Below are 26,814 nucleotides of genomic sequence, written 5' to 3' on the forward strand. Positions count from 1 at the left end.
CTTCAATTTGCATACCGCCCCAACAGTTCCACAGATGATGCAATCTCTATTGCGCTCCACATCTGGACAAAAGGAACACCTATGTAAGAATGCTATTCATTGACTACAGCTCAGCGTTCAACACCCTAGTGCCCTCAAAGCGCATCACTAAGCTAAGGATCCTGGGACTAAACACCTCCCTTTGCAACTGGATCCTGGACTTCCTGACGGGCCGCCCCCAGGTAGTAAGGGTAGTTAACAACACATCCGCCACACTGATCCTCAACACGAGGGCCCCTCAGGGGTGCGTGCTCAGTCCCCTCCTGTACTCCCTGTTCACTCATGACTGCATGGCCAGGCACGACTCCAACACCATCAATAAGTTTGCCGATGACACAACAGTGGTAGGCCTGATCACCGACAACGACGAGACAGCCTATAGGGAGGAGGTCAGAGACCTGGCCGTGTGGTGCCAGGACAACAACCTCTCCCTCAACGTGATCAAGACAAATGAGATGATTGTGGACTACAGGAAAAAGAAGAGGACAGAGTACGCCCCCATTCTCATCGACTGGGCTGTAGTGGAGCAGGTTGAGAGCTTCAAGTTCCTTGGTGTCCACATCACCAACAACTAACATGGTTCAAGCACACCAAGGCAGTCGTGAAGAGGGCACGACAAAAGCTATTCCCCCTAAGGAGACTGAAAAGATTTGGCATGGGTCCTCAGATCCTCAAAAGGTTCTACAGCTGCACCATCGAGAGCATCCTGACTGGTTACATCACTGCCTGGTATGGCAGCTGCTCAGCCTCCAACCGCAAGGCATTACAGAGGGGTAGTGCGTACGGCCCAGTACATCACTGGGGCCAAGCTTCCTGCCATCCAGGACCTCTATGCCAGGCGATGTCAGAGGAAGGCCCTCCAAATTGTCAAAGACTCCAGCCACCCTAGTCATAGACTGTTCTCTCTGCTACCTCACGGCAAGCGGTACCGGAGCGCCAAGTCTAGGTCCAAGAGGATTCTAAACAGCTTTTACCCCCAAGCCATAAGACTCCTGAACATCTAATCAAATGGCTACCCAGACTGTCTCTGTTTATTCTCTACGCATACTCACTTAATACCTACCTACATGTACAAAATACCTCAATTACCTCGACTAACCTGTGCCCCCGCACATTGACTCGGGACCGGTACCCCCTGTATATAGCCTCACTATTGTTATTTTTACTGCTGCTCTTTAATAATTTGTTACTTTTATTTCGTATTATTTGATATAGTATTTTTTGGTGATTTTTTGGGGGGTATTCTTTCTTAAAACTGCATTGTTGGTTAAGGGCTTGTAAGTAAGCATTTCACTGTAAGGTCTACACCTGTTGTATTCGGCGCATGTGACAAATAACATTTGATTTGATGTACGTAGTAGCTCACCAACTCCAACACTTGGTCTTTATTGTAATTACATGCTAGCATGGCTAGTAGGTAACGTTAGCCAGCTGGAGCTAGCTAAGTAGCACCGGTTCTCCATTTGACGTTGACAATAGTGCATTGTGGGTAGTTCCAAAGATGTACAAAAATAAGTTCAGAAATATTTCAAAACCCCAAAACATTTTTGGAGTTATATGTAGTCACACGGTGACTACAACTAAGTTACTAAGTCTTTGACCACACCTACGTTGTTACTTTTGTGAGTAAATCTCATGCTACCTAACCTTTAACTACAAATTAGCCAATTTTTACCTGGCAGAATGATATCATGATTGTTTTCATCAATCCAGTGGGTATTTGATTTGAAAACTCAAATCAAAATCAAATCAAATGTTATTGGTCACATACACATATTTAGCAGACGTTATTGCGAGTGTAGCGAAATGCTTGTGTTCCTAGCTCCAACAGTGCAGTAGTATCTTAACAATTCACAACAATACACACAGATCTAAAAGTAAAATAATGGGAAATAAGAAATATATAAATATTAGGACGAAAACTCTACCATCACGTGCGCTACAAAAACACTGCTAAACGAAGGTTACGTATGTAACCACTGTTATGTGAGCTATATGGATGACTCCAATATATTGGGATCACTCCACGGTGGAGGGATACATCCGAGGTTAGGATTTACAGATTTACTCCCGTGTACACCTGTGTCACGGCTGGGGTCCGCCCCTATATATAGACCCCATGACCTCCACACACGTTCTCTACATCATTTTTGAGGCGCATCTAGCACCGTAGAGGATTGGAGTGATCATATATAGCGTACATAACCGTGGTTACATACATAACCTTCGTTATGTTTCACTATATTGGATCACTCCAATATATTGGTATACCCGTAGCAGATTTAGTCGGTGCTAGAGGGACCTGGCCAGCCAGCGGCCAAGTCCCAGCGCGTAACCGAGACACAGGGGCCATCAATGTGGAAGGGGGGTCCTGGCACAGTCCCCGGAAGGGGAGGCGACGCCCAGGACCGCTGAACCAGCCGCGGAGGGAGGTGCCACATTTACCTGATATTACCTAGCAAAGTTGCAAGAGGAAGCCCAGCTGGCTGCAGAACAGAAATCAGCGAGGGGCACTCCTCTCAGTGGAGATCAGGATGCAGCCACACCCGCCTGCCAGCCAGGCGGTATGCTTTTGAAATCGTGTCCATGATCCAGTGAGAGAGCCTCTGCTTTGATAGCCCAGCCCCCAGAACTCTCACCATAGCAGACAAAGAGCTGGTCTGTTGTTCTCACTGACCGTGTCTGCTCCATATAGGCAGCCAGTGCCCGCACAGGGCACAGCATGCCGGAGGGAGGCCCAGACTCTGCCGGGGAGTCGTAAGCAGACAGGATAAAAGGGATGTTCACATGCCTATCTGACAGAACCTTCGGGAGGAATGAAGGGTTGGGGCGGAGATATTTACTCCTCCCACCGGGGTCCATCCGGTAGCACTCAGAACTTACTGAAAAAGGATGGAGCTCCCCCACCCTCTTCATGGAAGTAATCGCTACCAAGAAAACCACCTTCATAGAGAGGTGTTTCAGGGAGGTAGACTTCAATGGTTCGAAAGGCGTCTTTACCAAAGCTGCCAAGACCACATCCAGATCCCAGCTCGCATTGAGTGTGTCCTAGCTGGACACAGGCGACAAACCCCCTCCATAAACCTGGAGACCAAGGGATGGCGCCCCACTGGCCTGTCCATCCACCCCACATGACAGGCAGATATAGCGGCCAAATACCCTCTCCGTGTAGAGGCTGCCAAGCCCTCATCCAAGCGAGACTGCAGGTATTGGAGGACATACTGCACCCTGAATGACTCGGGCACAACCTCAATACCAGTGCACCAAGAGCAGAACAACCGCCAGCGCAACTGATATGCCGCGGTTGTAGCCGGTGCCCTTGTGCTCGGCATGGTGTTCCTTACGCCCTGCTGTAGTCCTAACATGAACCATTGGTGCCGTTCAGCGGCCAAGCCCACAGACTGAGGCGGTGCGGTCTCGAATGCCACAGTGTTCCTCCGGCTTGAGACAGCAGGTCGGATCTCGGCAGTTGCCAAGGTGTCCCAGACAATAGGGACAGGAGAAGGCTGAACCAGGGTCGTCTGGGCCAGTATGGGGCCACCAGCAGCAGATGATGCTCCGCCATCCTGGTCCTGTCCAGCACAGCCTGGATCAGGGGAAAAAAGGGGGAATGTGTAAGTTCCAGCCCTGGCCAATCATGAGCCAGAGCATCCAAGCCCAGAGGCCCTGGTGGCGCCGACATGGAGTACCACAGGGGGCAGTGTGCATTGCCCAGGGAGGCAACAGATGTCCCACCACCTGGGGAGGTAGGCTCCAGTCCAAAGGTGGTGGGCCCTCCCTCGAGAGCATATCCGCTGCCACATTCAGAATGTCAGGTACGTGCGCTGCGCGTAGAGACGCTAGACGTCCCTGAGCCCAGAGAAGGAGCTCCTGTGCCATAATATGGAGGCGGTGGGACCTCAGTCCACCCTGATGGTTGATGTAAGCCACCACTGTGGTGTTGTCTGTTCTCACCAGGACATGTCTTCCTTTCAGATGTGGAAGGAAAGACCGCAGGGCCAGCAGTACAGCTCGGAGCTCTAGTGTATTGATGTGCCTTCCGCTCCAAGGGGGTAGCCAACAGCCACTGGCCGACCTGCCCTTGGTCACACCCTCCCAGACGATCTGGGAGGCGTCTGCACTGACCAGCTCCCGGCAGCACATCCTCAGCATCTCCACCCCACCTGAGAGAAAGGAGCAACAGCGCCACCTCAACAATGCCCTGAGGCACTGTGCGTGCACCCGCAGCTTGCGGTGACGGTGGCGCTTCGGGTGCAGCCGGTGGGAGTTGAACCACTGTTGAAGAGGCCGGAGATGGAGCAGGCCCAGGGGAATCAGCAACGAGGCTGCCGTCAGCAAGCCCAACAGGCGTTGGCAGGTCAGGGCAGATACCACTGTCCCCTGCTGAAAGTGGTCAAGGCAAGATAAGATCGCCTGAACCCTTCTAGTGGGCAGGCGTACTCTCATAAGGACTGAATCCAGTTCCATGCCAATGAAGGCCGCCCTCTGGGTGGGCGTCAGACGACTCTTCTTGTCGTTTACAGTAATGCCCAGCCCGCCGATGTGGGTCAGGAAGATGTCTGTGTCTGACAGGACCTGGGTCATGGTCAGGGCACAAATCAGCCAATCGTCCAGGTAATTGAGGATCAACAATCCACTGGACGTGAAAGGTGCCAGGACAGCATCCATGCACTTTGTGAAAGTGCGGGGTGCCAAGGAGACAGCCGAAGGGAAGAACCATGAATTCGTAAGCCATCCATTCGAAAGGGAATCGGAGGTACTGCCAAAGAGCTGGGTTAACAGGAACATGGAAGTACGCATCCCTCATGTCCAGCATCACAAACCACTGGTCCCTGGACACGGCATGCAACACACGGCTGGGGACAGCATGTGGAACCTCAGTACCTTCAAGTACCCATTGAGGTTGCGGAGGTCCAGAAGCGGTCGAAACCCTCCGTCTCTTTTTGGGACCACAAAATAATTGGAGTAGAACCCACCGTTCTGATGTGTCAGGGGTCCTGCCGGGGCCCGCCTCTCCTCTGGCGCCCCGAACGCCTGGGTCCCCCAGGCATGTTTGTATGGCGGTGGCGGTTAACACCATCACACCTGTCACAAAGGGAAGCCATAAGCTCAGCCAAGCCAACAAGGCCACGGAGGAGGGTCCGACGCCCTGGGAGAGCTTATTTCGTGACCCGCTTAAAGGAATAGGAACCCGGTGAGGGATAGATTACTCAGTACCTCTGCGAAAACAGGCTGTTGCTTCATGTCGTCCCTTAGCATGAGTCGATAGGGCAGGAGAGGGACCTCATCGTCATTCGGGTGCAGGTGGGTGGCGACGGTCCGTCTGCCTTAGGCCTGAGGAGGCGTCATGAACCGTCTCAGGTTCTCCCGGTCCCTACAAACCTTATTGGTCTGATCCAGAATGTTATCAACCCCTGGGCCAAACGTCAGCCCTGGGGTGATGGGGTGAGTGGCAAATGTGCTCTGGAGAGCAGCTGGCAGACAGGATTGGGCCAGCCAGAGATGGCACCAGGAGGTAACCACCTGCACCATGGCCAGTCCACTGGTGCAAGGAAAGCAGGCGAGACAACTCCATCGCTTCCCGGAGGAGCTCCTCAGTGCCCTCCTGCAGCCGGGGCAACAGAGTCTGCAGGTAGGCCGGCAGCAGCATGGCCGCGTTGGAAAGGCAGCCAAGAGAGCAGAGGGACCAATATGTGTCTTTCAAGTCCACATCAAAGACTCTGGGGGGTCCCGGCTACAGTCGCGGTTCCACCCTATAATCTCCTGGTCTGGGAGGACCATGGCAGCTATCATGGTGTCCATGGTCGGGTACTCCCGGAGGCCGAGTGTCTCCGCGCCCGCAACATAACTCCATGGTCCAGTCTCTGCTGTGAGTCGGAAGCGCCCCCTGGCAGAGGCCCAGCTCTCCTGCAAGGCCTCGTGGAACTCAGCAGAGATGGGGACCAGTTTGATGTCCAGTGCAGTGGCTACCCAAGTGAGTAGGCTCCTCATAGCCTCTCGAGCCGCTGGGGGGCGATGAAGCCCTGCTGCCGGCTTCTGATGGCCTGTCAGCCTGGTAGCCCCACTCACGGTGGTGAACAGTGCCAGCATCGTCCCCCAGGAACAGCCTATCACTGGCCAACAGGGAACAGCTGTCGTCGCCATCGAAGCTATCAACCTTGTGACGCAGGGCATGCGCCCTCCGTTCAAGGTGGTCCTAGCGGTCCAACTCCTGCCCCCGTCCAGGACTGGCAGCAGATGGGCTCTGCCTGTGGGGACTCCGGCCACGCTTCCTGGGAGGGGTACTGGGCCCAGTAGAGGGACTAACAGCTCGCTAGCGCACCACACCTGAGGGAGAGAGCTTGTCCCCAGCCTGAGCCCGGGCCTCGCCGACCAACTCTCGCCAAAACAGGCATCCAGTAGGGCGCTCCACCACCCTCTCCGCGTGACTCAAACCCAGGCAGTGCATACACGAGGTGTGCAGATCCCCAGGGGGATGCCACCATCACACCTGTCACAAAGGGAAGCTAAAGGCTCAGCCAAGCCAACAAGGCCACGGAGCAGGGGTCCGACGCCCTGGGAAAGCTTATGTTGCGACCCGCTTGGAGGATTAGGAACCCGGTGAAGGATAAATTATCCAGTACCTCTGCAAACACCGGGGAAGACACCTGTGGGAAAAGCAGGGAGACAAAAAAAAAAAAAAACAGCAACCAGGCAATGGATTTGAATTATTAATTTTTTTTGTTTTACACAAACTGCAATTTTACCTATTTTAATATCCAAGCAGTAAAAACAGCACAATATGATGGAGTAACTCCGTTAAGGAACTCCAAAGTTAATGTCTCAACGTAGTGGAAGCCCACCACGATACTCTTACACTCTGCAGGGGAAAGAACAAGACAAAATCCTGCAGGTTAATGTTAAAGCAGTTCACAACACACACATAGAACAAGCCAGTCGGCAAATTGTGTAAGGTAAATTACAGTTTGTGGCAGCAAGAGCCACCATACTAATGGATGCACACGGAGTCATAGTGTAACGCTAACAAAACACAAGTACGACAAACAACGGGTGGAAGATGCAGATCAACCGTGCGCTGTGAGTGGAGCACTCAAGAGGGGCTGGCCATGTGGCAAGCTGCTCCAGGCTGCAAACAGCCAGTGAGTATACTTCCATGCAAGATATTACACTTACAGTGCCTTGCAAAAGTATTCATCCCCCTTGGCGTTTTTCCTATTTTGTTGCATTACAACCTGTAATTTAAATTGATTTTTATTTGGATTTCATGTCATGGACAAACACAAAATAGTCCAAATTGGTGAAGCCAAATGAAAAAAATAACTTGTTTCAAAAAAATAAATAACGGAAAAGTGGTGTGTGCATATGTATTCTCACCCCCTTTGCTACTAAGCCCCTAAATAAGATCTGGTGTAACCAATTACCATCAGAAGTCACCTGTGTGCAATCTAAGTGTGTCACATAATCTGTCACATGATCTCAGTATATATACACCTGTTCTGAAAGGCCCCAGAGTCTGCAACACCATTAAGCAAGGGGCACCACCAAGCAAGCGGCACCATGAAGACCAAGGAGCTCTCCAAACAGGTCAGGGACAAAGTTGTGGAGAAGTACAGATCAGGGTTGGGTTATAAAAAATATCAGAAACTTTGAACATCCCACGGAGCACGATTAAATCCATTATTAAAAAATGGAAAGAATATGGCACCACAACAAACCTTCCAAGAGAGGGCCGCCCACCAAAACTCACGGACCAGGCAAGGAGGGCATTAATCAGAGAGGCAACAAAGAGACCAAAGATAACCCTGAAGGAGCTGCAAAGCTCCACAGCGCAGATTGGAGTATCTGTCCATAGGACCACTTTAAGCCGTACACTCCACAGAGCTGGGCTTTACGGAAGAGTGGCCAGAAAAAAGACATTGCTTCAAGAAAAAAATCAGCAAACACGTTTGGTGTTCGCCAAAAGGCATGTGGGAGACTCCCCAAACAAATGGAAGAAGTTACTCTGGTCAGCTGAGACTAAAATTTAGCTTTTTGGCCATTAAGGAAAACGCCATGTCTGGCGCAAACCCAACACCTCTCATCACCCTGAGAACACTATCCCCACAGTGAAGCATGGTGGTGGCAGCATCATGCTGTGGAGATGTTTTTCATCGGCAGAGACTAGGAAACTGGTCAGAATTGAAGGAATGATGGATGGCGCTAAATACAGGGAAATTCTTGAGGGAAACCCGTTTGTCTTCCAGAGATTTGAGACTGGGACTGAGGTTCACCTTCCAGCAGGACAATGACCCTAAGCATACTGCTAAAGCAACACTCGAGTGGTTTAAGGGGAAACATTTAAATGTCTTGGAATGTCCTAGTCAAAGCCCAGACCTCAATCCAATTGAGAATCTGTGGTATGACTTAAAGATTGCTGTACACCAGCGGAACCCATCCAACTTGAAGGAGCTGGAGCAGTTTTGCCTTGAAGAATGGGCAAAAATCCCGGAGGGGGGGGGATAGTGATGCACGCTGAAGTTTTCAGTTTTTTTGTCATATTTCTTGTTTGTTTCACAACTAAATATATTGTGCATCTTCAAAGTGGTAGGCGTGTTGTGTAAATCAAATGATACAACCCCCCAAAAAATCTATTTTAATTCCAGGTTGTAAGGTAACAAAATAGGAAAAATGCCAAGGGGGGTGAATACTTTCACAAGCCACTGTACCAGTGACTTACCAAGCGAACTTCAGAAAGTTTGTACCTCAAACCATACGGACGTCCGCCGAGAAAATGAAAGAGAACGTGTGTCGCGGTCATGTGGTCTATATATAGGGGCGGACCCCAGCCGTGACAAAGGTGTACATGGGAGTAAATCTGTAAATCCTCACCTCGGATGTATCCCTTCGCCGTGGAGTGATACCAATATATTGAAGTGATCCAATATAGTGAAACATAACAACAGCCTCTTGCTATGTGTTGTGCATATGAATTAAAGGGGAACTACACCCAAAAATCTAAATTTCTCAGATTTTTCCCAGACCTCAAAAGTGGTCTCCTGATGTGGTTTAAGCATCATTGTGGACTTAAACATCTAATTGTGTTGTTTTTCAATTAAAAAATTGTTATTTTGAGAGCTGAAACCTAAAAAAAAAAACAGAAACATGGAAAAAAACTAAAAGGAGAAAACTTAATAAAATGGAAGATAATGTGGGTTATTTACTCAATTTTTCTGTTTTAATAAAATACCTAATGTGAAAAGCAAACATCATTGTGGCATATATTTCTTTAAGATATTTTGGGATTTTGGCAAATGAGGCCATTTATCCACTTCCCCAGAGTCAGATGAACTTGTGGATACCAATTGTATGTCTCTGTGTCCAGTATGATAAAAGTTAGAGGTAGTTTCGCGGGCAGTCATTGCACTAACGCTAGTTAGCAATTGCGCTAGCGCTAGTTAGCAACTTCCTTCAAACTGCAAACAGAGACATAAAAATGGTATCCACAAGTTCATCTGACTCTGGGGAAGTAGATAAATGGCCTCATTTGCCAAAATCCCGAAGTATACCTTTAATATTCTCTTACTTAGAAAGTAGTCCTGATCATGCCCCATGTAGCTCAGTTGGTAGAGCATGGCGCTTGCAACGCCAGGGTTGTGGGGTCGATTCCCACGGGGGGCCAGTATGAAAATGTATGCACTCACTAACTGTAAGTCGCTCTGTATAAGAGCGTCTGCTAAATGACTAAAATGTAAATGTAAATCATATAGGCGTAGACCTAGACGATATCCAAAATAACTAATACACTGAATTCATACATTTTCAGTAATTTGAATTATAAAGTAATGTCTTTCTACACGAAAGTACAACAAATTCTTCCAATCTGGGTGGTAAACTTGATAAAGTATTAAATATTATCGCTGTGTTTTTCGGATGGAATCAAGGCATTAGAATGTACCAGAGGCCACCAAAATGGAGCTCATTCGACGCACACACACACACACACACACACACACCCACACCCACACCCCCCCACTCCCATTCAACCCTTGTCTTTGTGTTCTGTGTCATAGATATCCTATTTGTCCAGGGGAATGAGGTGATCTTTAAGGTGGCTCTTTGTCTACTGTGCAGTCATGAAGGGGAGATATTGAAGTGTGATAGCTTTGAAACCACCGTGGACTACCTGAAAACTACAATTCCCAACCTCACCCACACCCAGATGGAGGAGACCATCTCAAAGGTACAGATGGGGGGGGAGACATTAGAAGTCGGGCTGTTGGCGCTATATAAGGAATAGGGTTCCATTTTGGATGCACACAATGCCGCTTCGGAGTCCAAGACTGGGTTTAATCTGGGTCTGGGAAACTGGCCCTGCATTTAGAAGACTGGGTTTAATCTGGGTCTGGGAAACTGGCCCTACATTTAGAAGACTGGGTTTAATCTGGGTCTGGGAAACTGGCCCTACATTTAGAAGACTGGGTTTAATCTGGGTCTGGGAAATTGGCCCTACATTTAGATGGTGCCCTTGAGCAAGACACTTAACCCCAAACTCCATAGATGCACTGCACTGTGGATAACCCTGTGTGTGTGTGTATGTTGTCTCAGTTTATGCAGAGCAAAGAACCATATTGTTTTGTTTCAACAGTTAACAATAAAGCACTATTCTATTTGAAATTATAGATTTTTGTGTACTATGTGTATAGGAGTAGCTCAAACCCATGAGTGCTCATGATGATTACAGCCCTTGTGGACATGAGCACTATATATGGCTTTGGTCATGTTTGTGTTGCTTCACAGTCCCCACTGTTCCATAAGGTGTGTTTTTTTCTGTTTTTTAAATCTGATTCTACTGCTTTCATCAGTTACCTGATGTGGAATAGAGTTCCATGTTGTCATTGCTCTATGTAGTACTGTGCGCCTCCCATAGTCTGTTCTGGACTTGGGGACTGTGAAGAGACCTCTGGTGACATGTCTTGTAGGGTATGCATGTGTGCCAGTAGTTCAAACAGACAGCTCGGTGCATTCAACATTTCAATACCTCTCACAAGTACATGTAGTGATTAAGTCAATCTCTCCTCCACTTTGAGCCTGGAGAGATTGACATGCATATTATTAATGTTAGCTCTCTATGTACATCCAAGGGCTAGCCGTGCTGCCCTGTTCTGCTTGCACTTCTCCTTCACATAGAGTTGATCAGACTGTTGATTGTGGCCTGTGGAATGTTGTCCCACTCCTCTTCAATAGCTCGCATCTACTACAAGACCATGGTGCTTGCCTACGGAGCTGTGAGGGGAACGGCACCTCCGTACCTTCAGGCTCTGATCAGATCCTACACCCAAACGAGGGCACTACGTTCATCCACCTCTGCACTGCTAGCCCCCCTACCTCTACGGAAGCACAGTTCCCGCTCAGCCCAGTCAAAGCTATTCGCTGCTCTGGCACCCCAATGGTGGAACAAGCTCCCCCACGACGCCAGGACAGCGGAGTCACTGACCACCTTCCGGAGACACTTGAAACCCTACCTCTTTAAGGAATACCTGGAATAGTATAAAAGTAATCCTTCTCCCTTCCCCACCCCCCCATAAAAAAAAGTGCTTGTCCCACTGTCTATCATAAGTTGAATGCACCAATTTGTAAGTCGCTCTGGATAAGAGCGTCTGCTAAATGACGTAATTGTAAATGTAAATGTAAACATGGGGCTGTGCATTATCATGCTGGAACATGAGGTGATGGCAGTGGATGAATGGCACGACAATGAGCCTCAGGATCTCGTCACAGTATCTCTGTGCATTGAAATTGCCATTGATAAAATGCAATTGTGTTCGTTGCCTGTAGCTTATGCCTGCCCATACCACTGTTCACAACGTTAACATCAGCAAACAACTTGCCACATCTGCCCGGTACAGTTGAAACCGGGATTAATCCGTGAACAGCACACTTCTCCAGTGTGCCAGTGGCCATCGAACGTGAGCATTTGCCCACTGAAATCGGTTATGACGCCAAACTGCAGTCAGTACAAGACCCTGGTGAGGACGACAAGATCACAGATGAGCTTCCCTGAGACGGTTTCTGACAGTTTCCATGGTGACATTTCTCCCCTTGCCAATGTAAGGTTCCACAAGCCTCATCACCACATTCTCCGACACTCGCTCACCTGCTGCCTGATGTGGATATTTTAGTAGATATTGAAAGCCGTTCAACATGTACAATTATGCACGCTCTCACTGTGTAGCAAGTAGGCCAGAGTAGACTGATAAGACTGTTTGGATTTGGTGGACTGATATAGGGTACATACCATTTTAAGATTAGGCCTATAATTAGAATGGATCAATAGAATGGCCCGCCCTGTTATTTACAAAGCAAATTTGAGGACTAGGCTGCCGAAGTTCTATCAACAAACCTCGAGATTTAGTCTTCCACTCAGCCTTGTGTTTTATCACTGGTAATCATTTCCGTACGCATCATTGTCTCTTCCGTACGCGTCATTGTCTCTGTTGGCTGACTCTCAAGACTGGTTGTTACTAGAGGTTCCACAGGTCTCTTCTGAGTTAGGGAAGACTGCTTTCAGTTATTATGCCCCTCAGTCCTGGAATGAGCTACAGGTCATTCTAAAACTTGATTCTTTGGTCCCAAAAGGTGAATTGAGGGCTCTAATTTAAAAAAATGTGACCAATAAAAACTGCACTTGTTTTGATTGGTTGTAATGTAATTTATTTGAAGTGTTGTAACTACACTGAACAAAAATATAAATGCAACATATCAAGTTGCTGATCACATGTTTCATGAGCTGAAATAAAAGATCCCAGAAATTTTCCATACGCACCAAAAAAAAAATTCTCTCAAATTTTGGGCACAAATGTGTTTACATCCCTGTTAGTGAGCATCCTTTGTCAAGACAATCCATCCACATGACATGTGTGGCATATCAAGAAACTGATTAAACAGCATGATCATTACACAGGTCCACCTTGTGCTGGGGACAATAAAAGGCCACTAACAAAATGTGCAGCTTTGTCACACAACACAACAAGGCCACAGATGTCTCAAGTTGAGGATAACGCAGTGCCACCGACGCGGCCCGCTACCAAGGAATTTGGGCTCTCCTTCTCCGTGGCCGACGTGAGTAAAACATTTAAATGTGTTAACCCTCGCAAGGCTGTCGGCCCAGACGGCATCCCTAGCCGTGTCCTCAGAGCATGCGCAGACCAGCTGGCTGGTGTGTTTACGGGCATATTCAATCTCTTCCTTTCCCAGTCTGCTGTCCCCACATGCTTCAAAATGACCACCATTGTTCCTGTACCCAAGAAAGAAAAGGTAACTGAACTAAACGACTATCGCCCCGTAGCACTCACCTCTGTCATCATGAAGTGCTTTGAGAGACTAGTCAAGGATCATATCACCTCTACCTTATCTGCCACCCTAGACCTACTTCAATTTGCTTACCGCCCCAATAGATCCACAGACGATGCAATCGCCATCACTCTGCACACTGCCCTATCCCATCTGGACAAGAGGAATACCTATGTAAGAATGCTGTTCATTGACTATAGCTCAGTATTCAACACCATAGTACACTCCAAGGTCATCATTAAGCTCGAGGCCCTGGGTCTGAACCCCGCCCTGTGCAAATGGGTCCTGGACTTCCTGATGGGCCGCCCCCAGGTGGTCAAGGTAGGAAACAGCACCTCCACTTCGCTGATCCTCAACACTGGGGCCCCACAAGGGTGCGTGCTCAGCCCTCTCCTGTACTCCCTGTTCACCCATGACTGCATGGCCAAGCACGCCTCCAACTCAATCATCAAGTTTGCAGACGACATAACCGTAGTAGGCTTGATTACCAACAATGACGAGACATCCTACAGGGAGGTGGTGAGGGCTCTGGGAGTGTGGTGCCAGGAAAATAACGTCTCACTCAACGTCAACAAAACAAAGGAGATGATCGTGGACTTCAGGAAACAGCAGAGGGTGCACCCCCCTATCCACATCGACGGGACCGCAGTGGAGAAGGTGGAAAGCTTCAAGTTCCTTGGCGTACACATAACTGACAAACTGAAATTGACCACCCACACAGACATTGTGGTAAAGAAGGCGCAACAGAGCCTCTTCAACCTCAGGAGGCTAAAGAAATTTGGCTTGGCACCTAAAACCCTCACAAACATTTACAGATGCATCCTGTCGGTCTGCATCACCGCCTGGTACGGCTACTGCACCGCCCGCAACCACAAGGCTCTCCAGAGGGTAGTCCAACACATTACCGGGGGCAAACTACCCACCCTCCAGGACACCTACAGCACCCAATGTCACAGGAAGGCCAAAAAGATAATCAATGACATCAACCACCCAAGCCACTGCCTGTTCACCCCGCTATCATCCAGAAGGCGAGGTCAGTACAGGTGCATCAAAGCTGAGACCAAGAGACTGATAAACAGCTTCTATCTCAAGGCCATCAGACTGTTAAACAGCCATCACTAGCACATTAGAGGCTGCTGCCTATAGACAGACTAGAAATCACTGGCCACTTTAAGAAATGGAACACAAGCCACTTTAATAATGTTTACATATCTTGCATTACTCATCTCATATGTATATACTGTATTCTATATTATTCTACGGTATCTTAGTCACTTTAATAATGTTTACATATCTTGCATTACTCATCTCATAAGTATATACTGTATTCTATACAATTCTACTGTATCTTAGTCCATGCCGCTCTGACATCGCTAGTCCATATATGTATATATTCTTAATTCATTCCTTACTTAGATTTGTGTGTATTGGGTATATGTTGTGAAATTGTTCGATATTACTGCACTGTCGGAGCTAGAAGCATAAGCATTTCGCTACACCCGCAATAACATCTGCTAAACACATGTATGTGACCAATAAAATTGAATTTGATTTGATTTGAATGGGTTCCCCTGGTTAAAAGAAGACAGAGTTGCAGATCTGGGTTGAAATAGTATTTTCTTTCATCTTTACTTAAGTCTGGCACTCAAGGCAGACTCGATCAAACACTCAGAGTATTAGAAAGAAATAGGCCTATTTAAATGCAGGTTAAATATGATCTTATTCATATAAGGGACAATAAGGGCTCCCAGTAAAGAAACAAGCCCACTGAAATGATATGGGTGGACAATGGTATGGTAATCAAGTGAGTTTTATAGCTCTGAAGGCATTGACTAGACAGAATGTACACATCTTGATTCCTTACGTTTAGGTTGACTAAGTTGCTTATTGAAATAGGGATTCAACTCCATTACTGGTTTACTTTTATAATTTTTCTTTGCTTATTAACTGACAGGTTTTGGCTATGGATTTAGAATTTGTCTCTTTGGGGTTGCCAGATGTTTAAGATAGAAGTTGAGTTTTTTTAATCTGGGTTGCCAGGACTTACATATTTTGTCATTATGTGGGTTGCCAGGTGTTAGAGATGGACATCTCGAAGCAGCTACATACATATGAGGTGGAGTACCACGTGCTGCAGGATGAGATTGTGGACACTGTGCCCCAGTCAGACGACTCAGACCGCCTTGATAAACTGGAGAAGACCAACAACCGGCTGAAGAAACAGAACATGGATCTGCTGGAGATACTGCAGGTGACGAAACTGGCAGAATTCAATTCAAACATTATTTTTCCCACAGGGCAATTCATTGTGCAGTCCAGGAGTACATAAGACACCAATATAGTCCAAAAAGCCACTAGTTATTCTATTCTATTGTATTTGTATTTTATTAGGGCTCCCCATTAGTTGCTGCCAAGGCAGCAGCTACTCTTCCTGGGGTCCAAACACATTAAGACACATAAAACAAAAGATAAAACAGTACATCATATAACACTGTCACACCACCACATATCCACAACACAAAATGTATGATACCACTATACAACAATATTACAATGTACGTGTGTGCTAGCGCCCGTGTGCGTATGCGTGTCTGTACCTGTGTGTGAGTCTCTTCACAGTCCCTGCTGTTACATAAGGTGTATTTTTATCCGTTTTTAAATCTGATTCTACTGCTTGCAACACTTACCTGATGTGGAATAGAGTTCCATGTAGGCATGGCTCTATGTAGTACTGTGCGCCTCCCATAGTCTGTTCTGGACTTGGGGATTGTGAAGAGACCTCTGCTAGCATGTATGCAGGGGGGTCCGAGCTGTGTGCTAGTAGTTTAAACAGACAGCTCGGTTCATTCAGCTTGTCAACACCTCTTACAAAAACAAGTAGTGATGAAGTCAATCTCCTCCACTTTGAGCCATGAGTGATTGACATGCATATCATTACTGTTAGCTCTCTGTGTACATTTTAGGGCCAGCCGCGCTGCCCTGTTCTGAGCCAATTGAAATGTTCCTAAGTCCCTCTTTGTGGCACCCCACCACACGACTGAACAGTAGTCCAGGTGCGACAAAACTAGGGCCTGTAGAACCTGACTTGTTGATAATGATGTTAAGAAGGTAGAGCAGCGCTTTATTATAGACCGACGTCTCCCCATTTTAGCTACTGTTGTATCAATATGTTTTGACCATGACAGTTTACAATCCAGGGTTCCTCCAAGCAGTTTAGTCACCTCAACTTGCTCAATTTCCATATTATTCATTACAAGATTTAGTTGAGGTTTAGGGTTTAGTGAATGATTTGTCCCAAATACATTGCTTTTAGTTTTTTAAATATTTAGGACTACCTTATTCCTTGCCACCCATTCTGAAACTAACTGCAGCTCTTTGTTAAGTGTTGCAGTCATTTCAGTTGCTGTAGTAGCTGACGTGTATAGTGTTGTCATCCGCATACATACACACTGGCTTTACTCAAAGCTAGTGGTATGCCGTTAGTAAAGATTGAAAAAAGTAAGCGACCTAAACAGCTGCCCTGGGGAATTCCTGATTCTACCTGGATTATGTTGGAGAGGCTTCCAATAAAGAACACCTTCTGTGTTCTTTTAGACAGGTAACTCTTCATCCACAATACAGCAGGGGGTGTCAAGCCATAACACATAGGTATTTCCAGCAGCAGACTGATTGATAATGTCAAAAGCCGCACTGAAGTCTAACAAAACAACCCCCACAATCTTTTTATCATCAATTTCCCCCAGCCAATTATCATTCATTTGTGTAAGTGCTGTGCTTGTTGAAGGTCCTTCCCTATAAGTGTGCTGAAAGTCTGTTGTCAATTTGTTTACAGTAAAATAGCATTTTATCTGGTCAAACAATTTTTTCTCTCCAAAAGTTTACTAAGGGTTGGAAACAGGCTGATTGGTTGGCTATTTGAGCCAGTAAAGGGGGCTTTTCAAATCTTGGGTAGCATAATTACTTTTGCTTCCCTCCAGACCTGAGGGCACACACTTTATAGTAGGCTTAGATTGAAGATATTGCAAATAGGAGTGGCAACATTGTCCACTATTATCCTCAGTAATTTTCCATCCAAGTTGTCAGACCCCGGTGTCTTGTCATTGTGATAGACAACAATAATTGTTTCACTTCTTCCGCACTCACTTTACGGAATAGAAATGTACAATGCTTGTCTTTCGTAAATTGATCAGTTATACTTGGATGTTTAGTGTCAGCATTTGTTGATGGCATGTCATGCCTAAGTATACTAATCTTGCCAATGAAAAACTCATTAAAGTAGTTGGCAATATCAGTGGGTTTTGTGATGAATGAGCCATCTGATTCAATGAATGATGGAGCAAAGTTTGCTGTTTTGGCCAGCATTTCATTTAAGGTGCGCCAAAGCTTTTTACTATAATTCTTTGTCATTTATCTTTGTTGCATAGTGTAGTTTCTTCTTTTTTTTTTTTTATTCAGTTTAGTCACATGATTTCTCAATTTGGAGTAAGTTTGCCAATCGGTTGTGCAGCCAGACTTATTTGCCATCCCTTTTGCCTCATCCCTCTCAACCATACCATTTTTCAATCCACTGGAATTCAACAGTTTTTACAGTCATTTTCTTAATGGGTGCATGCTTATTAGTAACTGGGATAAGCAACTTCATAAATGTGTCAAGTGCAGCATCTGGTTGCTCCTCATTACACACCACAGACCAACACATATCCTTTACATCAACAACATAGGAATCACTACAAAACTTATACACTATATTAGGCCCAGTCTTTGGAACTTTGGTTTTCCTAGATATGGCTACTATATTGTGTTCACTACATCCGATGGATTTGGATACTGCTTTAAAGTACATTTCTGCAGCATTAGTAAAGATGTGATCAAAACATGTTGATTATTTAATTCCTGTGCTGTTTGTAACTACCCTGGTAGGTTGACTGATAACCTGAATAATGTTGAAGGCACTAGTTACAGTTTGAAGCTTTCTCTTGAGTGGGCAGCCTGATGAAAGCCAGTCAATATTTATATCACCCAGAAAATATACCTCTCTGTTTATATCACATACAATATCAAGCATTTCACATGTTATCCAGATACTGACTGTTAGCCCTTGGTGGTCTATAGCAGCTTCCCACCAGAATGGGCTTTAGGTGAGGCAGATGAACCTGCAGCCATATTACTTCAACAGTATTTAACATGAGATCCTCTCTAAGCTTTACAGGTATGTTGTTCTGAATATAAACGGCAACACCTCCACCTTTGGTATTTCAGTCATTTCTGTAGATAAGGGTTGCCCAACCCTGTTCCTGGAGAGCTACGCTCCTGTAGGTTTTCCCTCCAACCCTAGGTGTTACTAACCTGATTCATCTTATCAACCTGCTAATTATTAGAATCAGGTGAGCTAGATTAGGGTTGTAGCAAAAACCTACAGGACGGTAGCTCTCCAGGAACAGGGTTGGGCTGTCCTGCTGTAGATGTTAACCATATATTGCTACCACTGTATCATCAAAGGTATTATCTAAGTAAATTGCAGAGATTGTCAGAATATGAATGTCATCTGTTAATAGCAAGTGATTGATTTCATGAACCTTATTTCTTAAACTACAGATGTTAATGTGGGCTATTTCTAGCACTTTTCTGGGATGCTTGATTGTTTTAATTTGCTTTACTGGCAAGCTTAGCTGAAGTAGACATGCTCATGTTATTTATGTTAGTGTAGGGTGAGCTGCATACAGTGGACTTCCTACTAGGGCACACCGCCTCAGTGCTAACAGTATAACTCTGATTCATAGGCACATGATTACTGCATACAATAGCTGTGGTATCAGCAGAGGCATTCAGGGCGGTAAGAGTGACATAAATTTTATTTTTATTTTATTTCACCTTTATTTAACCAGGTAAACCAGTTGAGAACAAGTTCTCATTTACAACTGCGACCTGGCCAAGATAAAGCAAAGCAGTGCGATAAAAAAACAACAACACAGAGTTACATATGGGGTAAAACAAAACAAAGTCAAAAATACAACAGAAATACATATATATACAGTGTGTGCAAATGTAGCAAGTTATGGAGGTAAGGCAATAAATAGGCTATAGTGCAAAATAATTACAATTAGTATTAACACTGGAATGATAGATGTGCAAGAGATGATGTGCAAATAGAGATACTGGGGTACAAATGAGCAAAATAAATAACAATATAGGGATGAGGTAGTTGGGCGGGCTAATTTCAGATGGGCTGTGTACAGGTGCAGTGATCGGTAAGGTGCTCTGACAACTGATGCTTAAAGTTAGTGAGGGAGATAAGTGTCTCCAGCTTCAGAGATTTTTGCAATTTGTTCCAGTCATTGGCAGCAGAGAACTGGAAGGAATTGCGGCCAAAGGAGGTGTTGGCTTTGGGGATGACCAGTGAGATATACCTGCTGGAGCGCAGACTACGGGTGGGTGTTGCTATGGTGACCAATGAGCTAAGATAAGGCGGGGATTTGCCTAGCAGTGATTTATAGATGGCCTGGAGCCAGTGGGTTTGGCGACGAATATGTAGTGAGGACCAGCCAACAAGAGCGTACAGGTCACAGTGGTGGGTATTATATGGGGCTTTGGAGACAAAACGGATGGCACTGTGATAGACTACATCCAATTTGCTGAGTAGAGTGTTGGAGGCTATTTTGTAAATGACATCGTCAAGGATCGGTAGGATAGTCAGTTTTACGAGGGCATGTTTGGCAGCATGAGTGAAGGAGGCTTTGTTGCGAAATAGGAAACCGATTCTAGATTTAACTTTGGATTGGAGATTCTTAATGTGAGTCTGGAAGGAGAGTTTACAGTCTAACCAGACACCTAGATATTTGTAGTTGTCCACATACTCTAGGTCAGACCCGTCGAGAGTAGTGATTCTAGTCGGGTGGGCGGGTGCAAGCAGCGTTCGGTTGAAGAGCATGCATTTAGTTTTACTAGTGTTTAAGAGCCGTTGGAGGCTACTGAAGGAGTGTTGTATGGCATTGAAGCTCGTTTGGAGGTTTGTTAACACAGTGTCCAATGAAGGGCCAGATGTATACAAAATGGTGTCGTCTGCGTAGAGGTGGATCTGAGAGTCACCAGCAGCAAGAGCGACGTCATTGATATACACAGAGAAAAGAGTCGGCCCAAGAATAGAACCCTGTGGCACCCCCATAGAGACTGCCATAGGTCCAGACAACAGGTTAGGTTACTTACATTGTGTCTTCTAACCCCCTTGGGATAATGTACATTTGCTGAAGCGTTATGACAACTCAGCAAGACAATGGTAGGGAATAACTGACCTGGGCTTGGGTCATGGATAATTCATTGTCTCAGCGCAGCCTTAAAATGCTGTGAAAGGACCCAGGAAACCAAATTATTTAGGTGGCTTCCATCCTCCTTATAAAACGAGATTTGCTTCCAGAAGGTATCAAAATTGTCAATAAATGTTACACCTACAGAGCTGCAATAGTCACGTAGCCAGTTATGGAGAGCTAAAAGTCTGCTGAATCGTTCAATGCCACGATCTAGGGGGGGGGCAGAGGTCCAGATATATGGTTGTGTGTTGGTGTCAAGTAGTGACCCCAATCAGTTCTTTAAAATCCATCTTCAGCTGTTCTGAGCTGCCCTTCATAATGTCATTGAATCCTACATGAACTATGATAGACTACATTTCCTGATGCTGGTTTAAAATGTCTGGGAGCAGCTTACTGATGTCCTGTACTCGTGCTCCTGGATAGCACAATGTTTTTGCTCCAGGGACTGAGACATTTCTCACCATTGAACTACGCAATACAACGGCCTGAGAAGGGAATGGAGAAATCCGCCCATTCCTACCCCTCACGGGAACTAGGATAGCGTATGCCTGCTGCTCCCGGCGATAGGTCCAGACCTCCCACAGCAGGCAGTGCCCAGTCAGATCCAGAGAGAGGGAAAGGAGCCGAACTCGACGACAAAGCCACTGCTGGGGTCAGCGTAGTTGGAGTCTGCACCACCGTCGCAGACACAGGCAATCACAGCGATGAAGGCGCAGGTAGATCAGGCACCAGTGCAGCGAAGCTATTCCTTATGTCAATCTGCTCCGAACCTCTCTCACTCGCTCCCTTCCACTTAGCAGCATGCCGCTGCCTTCGGTTTCCACGATTTGTGACATGGGATCAGTGCTGATTGGAACAATCTTCTTGCTGTTCTCTGTCTACTTCACTACAGGATGTAGGAGGAGAAGAAGATGGAGACTACTTCCTTGGCAGGATAGTTCCAGGTAGCACAGGACATTCGGATAGGGACAGATGACAAGGCAGGGAAACATCCATCAGGCCCATGCGGCGTCCAGCCATACGAGGTTGAGAACGAGAAAGTTCAAATTTTGTGTTTTCCCCATAAGTTCGCACAGAATTGAGATTTGCTTGCTAAGCATAGCCACCTCATTCCTGTAATCCTCCGCTAACAAACAATTGCCGGATTGTCAATATTGTCCCAGACAAGAGCGTAGTAAACACAGCTTCCACAGCACTGGAAACATTCGTTAGCTATTCTAGGCGAAGCGGGCTCCATTGCAAGCTACCTAGCTAGCTGGCTAGTTGGTAGCAGGTGTTGACACAAACACTTATGAACAAAACAAAAATAAAACAAAGTAAAACTTTGGAAACAACAGGCCGAAGCAACAGGTCGAGGCGCATGAGGTATCCGTGTTCGATGCCAATGGAGAGACAGCTCTTGACTGTTTGAAGGATTTCATTCTATTATACACTTCAGAGTATGAATATCCCTCAGATACTCATCTTGTGAAGTGTCTTCGGTTAATATGTCCCTCAGTTGGACATCATTTCCCTATTTATGTAAGCTGCGCTGAAGCACATCTAGTATGGCGCTCACAGTATATACAGTAGACACAGAATACAGACATAAACACTTTTTGGAGTCGAATTGCACTGGTCTGCCAGTAGATGTCACCAGAGCACAACCCCAAACACAGTCATAGAAAGACAAAATAAGGCACAGTTTTCCTTCCAAGGAATTCTAACCTTTTGGCCCAGTGGTCATTTAATCCATAATGTAGACCAGTAAAAGTCTGAGAGCTGAGGTCACAGCTGAGGAACCACAGGGATTTAGAATTGACCCAGATTTGGTGAGACCCCCTAGTTAATGTTAACAGAAAACAGGGAACATACTATAGTCTTGAAATGTTTCTACTATCTTTTTACACAGGCACACAAACGGGTAGACATGCGTGTGTGCGCGCACACACACACACACATACATACAGCCACTCAGTCAATCATTCACCTACTACATTGTCCTATATCATTGTTCTTCTAAAAACATGGTCTTGATGCACTCTGTATGCACCTATCCTATATGTTTGTCTAAAACCATCCGTTCTCCTTTTTTTTCTCCCAGGTGGAGCGTCAGAAAATCCAGAGCCTGGAGACCAACATGGAGAACTTCTTGTCACGCGAGTCCAAGATGAAGCACATGATTCGCTCGCTGGAGCAGGAGCGCCAGTCCTACCAGAAGACTATCGAGCACATGCGCTCCTGCCTGGCCCCGGACAGCCTAGCCGACGTGGAGATGACCCGCATAGTCAAGCCAGCCCAGGGGCCAAACGGCAAGTCCAAGCCCGCTGCCAGTAAGCCCTGATGGGGAGAGGAGAGGAGGGTAAAGTTGCCCGATCTGGAGGTCTGGAGTGAGAGACTCTGGAGAATAGACAGAGGGAGGGAGACAGTGGTTACGGACTCTGACGATGGATAGAATTTATTTACATTTGGAAGCGAACTTAATTGGCACAAATTAACTTTGTGAGACTGTTTAGCCGTACATGTTTGGGCCCTGTACATGTTGTCATTTCCCGACAGGAAGTGTAGTTCCAATGGGATGTCGCCCTTTCGACAGACAGACTGACTGACAGTTTGGGAACTGTCAATCTCCTTACAGACCACGCACCATAGTTGAGTAGGTCAAAGGGGAGATGTGGGGGTAGCAGTATGGGAGGAAGGCACAAGTGTCTCAGCTTTTATTTTTCAACTTGATTAAGCTTGCCTGTCGCAATGGAACCAACCAATGGAGCAATCCCAAAAGTGCAAAGCCCTTCCATCTGGTATTTCAGACAGGCTCAATCAAACGCAAAATTAAAAGAAAACAAATACTACTTGAACCCAGGTTTGGAGCATCAAGTCCAATGTCCATGACAACGTCTGTGTTCCAGCCATGGCTTTGCTGAACAACACTGATCAACATAGCATTTGTGCTTTTCTTTAGATTTTAAAGATACTTGAAAATTATGGATGCGAATGTAATTTTCCCTCCAAAGAGTTTCGTGATTAAGAGTTTGTGTCATTGGGGCATAACATAACCAGGCAAATGTTGATGTCTGTGTAAAGTAGCTACATGTCGTGGTTGAGAATCATGTCTAGTTTGCCTTGTTAACATGTTCTTTACGTGTTTTGTTTTTGTGTTGCTTCTCGCAAAACACACAGTCTACAAAGGAACTGAGGCGGCTGCAGCCGTTGCGCGAGAGAAACCAAATACTTATAGCTTCTGTGGTTTCGGGAGGAAGTGCTTCACCCCAAACCAGAGACAGGATGTAAGGGTGTCTGCCTCGCCATTTCCTGTGTGACTGACCAAGGTGTCATCCCAGATTCAGGGGGCTGTGATGGTGCAACACTTAGAAATGTTTTGTATAGAGCATCTGAAAGAATTCCATATTTTGTTAGAGTTATGCCTGCTTCGCAGATTATTGCTGTCTTTTTTTGTCACATTTTAGACATCCGCTATGGTTGACTCACTCTTAAGAGTGTACACATATTTTCATCATCATCCTCTGATACACTTTCTGGGTGTGGGCCTATCAGGGCTTGTATTTCTCTGATGTTTTCATACTGAAGTGGTACAGCTGACGGATGTATTTTGAATGTGCTGTGTTTGTGTGTACACGTCCACAGGAATCAAGAAGAATATAAAGATGGTTTACAGTCTCTGTTAGGCTGGAGAACAGTTGGCTGCCACTGTAGGTCCACTGGGTGTAGTGCTCACACACACACACACACACACACACACACACACACACACACACACACACACACGCACGCACATATACACATATACACACACACATATACACACACACATATACACATATACACACACACATACACATATACACACACACACACACACACACAGAGAGAGACCGGCTACTGACCTCATGGAAAGACACAGGACGGTCCACACACCCAACACACACACTCCAAGTGGACATATAGCCTATTTGGAATATTTATATTATTTGCTTTCTGAAATGTTAAAGGGGCAATCTACAGTTGCTACATCCATTTTTGGACTTATAAATTAATGACATGTACACATTGATTAATGGAGAATATAACTTATAAATGCCTAACATGGTTAAATCTATCATTTTGATATCATGGATGGTCAGTCCTTGCATCCATAGCTCTGTCTATGCATTTGAGAGTGGTTACATTTCTCCAGCCCCATCCTGCTGATTTGCAGCTTTAAAACATGTATTTTTGATTGTCAATCTGTCAATCATTGTGTGTGCACAAAGAGTTGACGTGAGTACGAACAGCACTCCATGTGGTTACTTTGAATTAGGCGACTGCAGCCGAGCCACACACGTTTAAGGTTGACAAAGCCTATCCAACATGATCCCTCATCATCAACTAGCCTGTGACCATTGAGCTGACATCATTCACAGCAAACTAATTCAAATATTACTATATTGATATCTATGAGACAAGGTTTTACCACAACCTTTTCACAACCACATGACACACCCACACAAAGAACTGAATGGTGATGTGTTTTTCTATAGCTGCTTCAAATTCAGCAGCATATCCATAGAGATGTATGACACAGACTTCTCTTATTCAACAGCTTCTTAGTCACCCAGTGGGTTCTTTGTTTTTCATATCAGTGATTTTCTAGGGGGGGGGGGGGGGGTGTTGCATTGTTATTTGCCTTAATGTACCCTTTCTCCTGTACTTCCTTTACAACCAAATACATTTTAATGCTTTCGTTGCTAAACATTATCAACCAGCAATGTATTATAATTCATGCGTGTTTTTTTTCTTCTGTTTCATCAAGTGATCACTGTTACTGTTTCAGAGCCATTTTTCAACATTTTCAAGTGTTTCAAAATGTTCTTATTTCATGCGTTTCCATGTTAAATAAGCTAGGAATATTCTGGGTCATACAAAAACAACCGTCCTTATGAAAAATAATGTTGCTATCTAGAGATTCATGTCTTACAAGGATGCTCCATTGGAGAGTATATCAACTACGTTACCAATGAATACTTGACTGTAACAAATATAGGCTGGCCTATCATAATTGTCAGAGAGGGAACTAGATTAAAGTAATGTTCTTGTGTGCCAAAAAAGCATGAATACGGTCTGCCTTGGAGGGAAGATAAGCCTATGAAAGTGATTGAGGGTGATACAAGGGAAGCCCTTATGGCTGGCTTGAGTGTCACTCTTTGTGTCTGTGTACGTAGCCTACGTCATCGCATTGTTTAATCACTACTATGGAAGAAGCAAAGAAAACTGTCACGAGTACTTCAATAAATCACACTTTCACTGCCTTTTTCTATTCACCTGTGTCTCGAGTGGTTTCTTTCACTTAAAGCTACAGTCTGGGATTTGGAAATAGCTTTAAAATATATTTTAAAACTATCATGTGTATGCAGGGCCGTGCACAGACCTTTCAGGGGCCAGGTGCTCAAAATGAAAAAAATATATATTTAGTTGACTTTCATATCTCAAAATTCAAAGCATACTAGCTAACTGCCTCTGTACTGAAAACTACAAAAAACATTTAGCATAGGCCTACCCGATCCTGGTCCAGACTTCTAAATAATGTCAAGGTTCTAGGTCGGATCTGATATGATTGCCACTGGTCTCGGGTATGTGTAATTTTAACTGACTTGTCCGGAAGGGCCCGTACAGATCTGAATGCAACTGCTGCAGTAGAGAGAGAGCGAAATTGTAACAATTATGCTGTTGCTCTTGCTTTTCACTAGAGTGGAGCGTGTAGCTTGTTGTTGGCCAATCATAAGTAATCAAAGCGGCAATAGGCTGCAGTCATAAAGCCTCGCTCCGTGTGTGACAAAGGTAAGGAGATATCTAATCAATGGAAGATGGAATTAAAATGACAGAATTAAAAGTTAAAGGAGAAGGATAGGCTACAACTACCAAGAGCCAACAGGCTTCTACTTAATATTCTGAATTGAGTAGTTATTTGTAACTGTAGGATGAGAGAGTGCATGCCCTGCGTCCTCAGTTGATGTTAGCTAGCTCAACTAGCTTCTTCCAGTTAGATGTAGTCCAAGACCGGTACTACGTAATCTTATTTGATGATAAATAACCTAGCTATGGCAGCTATTATTCTACTATAGCGCTAGTCTGCTTGGTTGGTTGCTGTCTCTTCCTCCCTGCTCCC

General features: G+C 45.6%; 1 protein-coding gene across 1 annotated transcript in view; it reads left to right on the forward strand.

The window, feature by feature from the left end:
- Positions 1–25,962, forward strand: part of LOC311143738 (TBC1 domain family member 4-like) — a 144,724-nt gene extending 118,762 nt beyond the window's left edge. The window contains exons 19-21 of the mRNA XM_084179613.1: positions 10,089–10,258; positions 15,443–15,619; positions 22,756–25,962. Of these exons, the coding sequence (XP_084035739.1) occupies positions 10,089–10,258; positions 15,443–15,619; positions 22,756–22,995 (587 nt within the window). The 3' untranslated portion in view covers positions 22,996–25,962. The remainder of the gene's footprint in view (positions 1–10,088; positions 10,259–15,442; positions 15,620–22,755) is intronic.
- Positions 25,963–26,814: the final 852 nt, after the last annotated feature.

This window comes from Coregonus lavaretus (assembly GCF_964263955.1).
Source record: "Coregonus lavaretus genome assembly, chromosome: 16".
Taxonomy (NCBI): domain Eukaryota; kingdom Metazoa; phylum Chordata; class Actinopteri; order Salmoniformes; family Salmonidae; genus Coregonus; species Coregonus lavaretus.